Source organism: Alligator sinensis, unplaced genomic scaffold, assembly GCF_000455745.1.
Source record: "Alligator sinensis unplaced genomic scaffold, ASM45574v1 scaffold432_1, whole genome shotgun sequence".
NCBI classification, from domain to species: domain Eukaryota; kingdom Metazoa; phylum Chordata; order Crocodylia; family Alligatoridae; genus Alligator; species Alligator sinensis.
Window position 1 is genome coordinate 2340644 of NW_005841998.1, and position 4871 is coordinate 2345514.

Consider the following 4871-nt stretch of genomic DNA (forward strand, 5'->3'; position numbering starts at 1 on the left):
CCAGGATGCCCCAGGAGATGTGAATCCACCAGTGCTGGCTTCAGCCCGCCCCTCCCCTTCTGTTGTCACCACCTGCAGGGCCAACAAGGCGGCGGGGGCAGGGGAGGAGTGGGCCTGGGCCCAGGCCCAAGGTTGTTTGGGGCGGAGGGGGAGCAAGCCCGAGCTGGGGGAGAAGCTGGCTTACCACAGCAGTAGTGGGGGGAGCAGCAGGCCTGGGCTAATGTGGCCTGATGTAGCAGCTGGGGGAGGGGAGGAGCAGGCCTTCTCTCCCCCCTGCATTGGCCCTGAGCCCATTCCTCCTCTCCCCTCGCTGCAGTCGGGTTGGCCTGGGCCCGTTGTGTCCATATAGTGTCATGTTGTCGTCCGTGTCCCATCCTGTTGTCCCCCCTTGGCCTAGGTTCTCCCCACCCTCAGGCCTGGTCCTCCCCTACATTGGGCCCAGGCCCACTCCTCCCCCCCTCCCCACCATAGTGGTGGGGAGGGGATGAGCGGGCCCGGACCTCAAGCAGCAGGAGGGAAGGGGGAGTGGGCCCAGGGCATTCTTGACGGGCATTTGGATAATATTTTAAATAAGAAACCAACAAGAGCAGGAAACTCACCTGGTGTTTACATGTCTTTACTCTGCTTGTATGCTCTATTCTTGTCTGTATCTGCATTTCTGTGTTAAGCTTTTGGTGGCAGAGATCACTTTAATCCAGTGGTGCTCAGTGTTCTGAACATGTAGGCCAGATGAGTGGTGTGGGGCCAGTCTGCAGAATGGGTGAAGCCCTACACTCATCTTCCTGCCCCTTCATATTCAGACTGGGTTGTGCACCGTAAATGGGTGCTGTCTGGCTGGTGGGGGCTCCCCATGGTTCTGGAAATCTGGCAGTAGTGCCACCACTCCCTTGCTATACACAGAAACTATCAAAAGAGTTACCAATAACTACTTTAGTGTATGCATTTACAGGCACTTAATCCTTTTCAGTTTTCCTTTGTAATGAAGTTACAAAATCTGATTTAGTCTTCAGTCTTTAGTTGTGTAAAAAAAAAAAAAAAAGTCCTTTGGTACTGTTTAATCTACAAGTACTAAAGATGTTGCAATCAAGGATCCTTTAAAACGGAACTGTCTAATACATTGCCATGGCCAAATATAACCTGGAAAGGTGGGTCATCTAGCCCAAATTTGGGCTTCTCACTGTGGCTGCCATAACCACAGGAGCTACATTAACTCCTTGTCTGCTTGTGCCAACACAGTGGCTCTGGCATTTGCAGTGAGAAGCACCGAATGCTAGATCCAGAGGTCAGTTGTCCAGCTTAGAAGGAGCTCTTCTATCCAGATTGTGCCCTTGAGGCCATTTGAGTTTGACACGTGTCCTTAAAATAAATCTTGAAACCAAAAATAAAATAATTGCATAATAATCTCTGGATCATCATGGTTACAACACCACTCTTACACTGCCAGAAATGCTTGTCATGTTTAAAAAGAACAACACCCCCCAAATAATATTGTATATGGCTGCTTTCCAGTTTTCCTTTTTTAGGAAAACATTGATTATCATTAAAAAAAAATATGTCCAAGTGCATTAAATTTTAAATGAAAATCTAACTCAGTCAGCTTGTCCATTTAAATCCAACTTATATATGGTTTTACTATGATAGAGAAATACCAAAATAGCATTATTATTGCATTTTTCTGTAACATTGTGACTTGCTTCCCAGTGGATTATGTTATGGGCTGAAGAACACTTACTTATTTCTCTTATGGTGGACAATTTTTTTTTAAAAAATAGATTTGGATATTGGACTAGATAACGTTATCAGGTATTGTTTTGGGATTTAGAAAATCAGGATCATCTACTGTTGAAATCAAGTTCTTTATCTCAAAATGCAGGTATTTTCTCTTACTTTAACAATGTAGAATAGCCAATATAACACAAACAAAGCAGAGGTTTGCAGCTTTCTGATAGAGAGATCCTTTCTCAGCTTTTGTCAAGTCGTCTTTTATATTTGCGATTTAGAGCTGATATTTTTAGTGAGGAGAAACTTAGAAGTTGACCAAAAGAAAATGCTTTCATTTATAGAACTTAATAAAATGAGACTAAATAGAAAAATTGTTAGGACAGACAAATGCACAAAAAATTGACTTACATTTTAAAATGTTTGACTTCCAGAGATGATGTACAGCAGTGTCTCTCTATAGTACACAACTGCCTGATTGGTTCGGGGAACGTTCTGCCTCCTCTAAAAGGAGAAAGGATAGCTCACCTGTAAGTAATGTTTGTGATGTATAACAACAAAATTAAATGTTTTAAGCTATAAATTTATAAATGGAGGGTTTAATTTTGTATTTCTAGTCTCTTAGTGAATTTTAAGGTAAATACTTGGAAATTAGCTTTTCTTAGGTTACTAAGGCAGATATACTGTATTATGCTCATGGCTATAGAAAAACTTGGATTTTTAAGATATGAAATAATACTTAACACTGATTAGTGCTTCTCATGGATAAATGACAATATGCTTTACAAAGGTGGGTAATCAGCATTGTGTTGATGTTATTTTACATGTGGAGAAAATCACAGACACAGTAATTTGAGTTCAGCGATAGAATAAGGAAGAGAGGAGTGCTCCTTACTGAGGTTCTGTGCCCATAGCCACTGAACCAAGCAAGGGCTTTCCCTGCTAAAACTGCTTAATTATCCAGTATTTAAGTGTCCATTTAAAATACCTGTCTTGTCTGACTGGAAAGAAAACACACCCTGTAACTCAGTATGTTAATGTCTTGCCCTGATTCCTGTCAGGCAGCCTGAAGGAATAAAGCCATCAGCACTCTGAGCTTCTTTTTGAGGACATGTACTTCTTCAAAGCATAATTTGTGATCTCTGCCAAAACATTTCCTTAACTTAAAGAAAAAGGGCAAACATGTCCTTTCTTAAAGTTAAGCAACATATATGCCTGAGTAAACACATAGGTCTAGAAGGCAAGTCTGGCTGTCAGCACCAGCAAAAATGTTCTCTGGTAAAGTAAATTGTGATTTAAAGGGTAAAGGAAACTAATATATTTTCTGTTGCACTGCAGTTGTTCAGGCTTTAATTTAGTCGGTACAGTAGGATGAGCATTTATTAAAGCTTGATGTATGCATGTTCTGACTCATGCTCCTATAGCACATTAGTTTGAAGAGCATTTTCAAATACTTTGGTATTCTGTGTTCTAGCTTTTATGGGCAGAGCCCATATGGATTCTGGTAGGAAATGGATTCTGAAGTGCTCTGCCCAAACAGCAGCCACTTGAAGCGTAGTTATGGTACTGCTTGGCATCCATTGTCCCGTGCAGGAGGCTAGTGGGGCAGTGGTGACATTCTGATGCTGTTTAATGTGTCATGGAATACTTTAATTGTAAACACTTCTAAGTGTATGCCAGAAGTGTGAGGATAAATGTTGGTTTTGCCTTTTGTACTGGGGCCTCGACAAGGGAGAGTACTTGGGTACAGGTTGTTTTTTTTTGCCCTAAAACAAATGGAGGAGAATAAGGCACTGTCTACTCTCAAATGTGTCAAGGTGGCAAATAAGTCCCTCTCCTGTAACCATCTGTGGGTATGTGAGCATATAAATAATATATTTAATAGTGTGTACTTGTAAGGGGAATTTTCCTACTCGATTCCTAATTCCTGTCATACTGTCTAGAATCAATATTTTAGTTTGGTGCTGTTAAAGAACAAGCTTCTTATTAAGGAGTGGGAATCTTTAGTGTGTTGCAGTTACCATAGCATCATAGAAACTTAGTGTTGGAAGGGACCTCAGGAGGTCATCTGGTCTTAACCCCCTGCTCAAAGCAGTACCATCAGCAGCTAGATCATCCCAGCCAAGACTGTCTACCTGGGTCTTAAAAACCTCCAAGGATGAAGATTCCACAGCCTCTCTGGGGTAACATGTTTCAGTGCTTTTACCCTCCTGGTGAGAGTTTTTTCTTGTATCTAACCTAAACTTCTTTTGCTGTAACTTGAGACTTGCTCCTTGTTCTGTCATCTGCCACCACTGAGAACTCCATCCTCTTTGGAACCACTGTTCAGGTAGTTGAAGGCTGCTATTAAATCTCCCCCTCAGTCTTCTTCTGCAGACTAAATAAGCTCAGTTCCCTTAGCCTCTCCTCAGAAGTCATGTCCTGGCCCTCTAACCATTTTTGTCGCCTGCTGCTGGATTCTCCTCAATCTGTCCACATCCTTTCTGCAGTGGCGGGGCCCAAAATTGAACACAGCACTCAAGATGTGCCCTCACTAGTGCAGAATAGAGGGGAATAATCACTTCTGTTGATCTGCTAGCAACACTCCTACTAATTTAGCCCAGTATGCTATTAGCTTTCTTCAGGACAAGAGCATACTGGTTCATACTCAGCTTAGTGTCCACTGTAACCCTCGGGTCCTTTTGTGCAGAGCTGCCACTTAGCCAGTCTGTCTCCGGCCTGTACCAGTGCACGGGATGGTTCCATCCTAAGTGCAGGACTTTTTACTTCTCCTTGTTGAATCTCATGAGATTTCTTTTGGTCCAATCCTCCAGTTTGTCTAGCTGTCTCTGTATCCAGTCTGACCCTCCACTTATCTACTACTCTACCTAGCTTCATCATCTGAAGGTTTGCTGAAGATAAGGGGGAAAAGGGGCCAAGAGGCTTCCTTGACTGACCAGAGAAATCCAGAGCAGCCTACGGGCTAAAAAGGGGGCATATAAAAAGTGGAAACGGGGAGAGATTACTGAAGAGGAGTATACCTCTTCTGCGTGCGCTTGTAGGGAGGCAGTTAGACAGGCCAAAGCTACCATGGAGCCGAGGATGGCATCCCAAGTTAAGGATAACAAGAAATTGTTTTTTAGATATATAGGGAGTAAAAGGAAGGCCCAGGG

General features: G+C 42.8%; 1 protein-coding gene across 2 annotated transcripts in view; it reads left to right on the forward strand.

Moving 5' to 3' along the window:
- PSME4 (proteasome activator subunit 4) overlaps nucleotides 1–4871 on the forward strand; it is a 118765-nt gene that overhangs the window by 52075 nt on the left and 61819 nt on the right. For both annotated transcript variants that reach the window (XM_025201589.1, XM_006021587.3), the window contains one exon: nucleotides 2154–2249. In XM_025201589.1, coding sequence (XP_025057374.1) covers nucleotides 2154–2249 — 96 coding nt within the window. The remainder of the gene's footprint in view (nucleotides 1–2153; nucleotides 2250–4871) is intronic.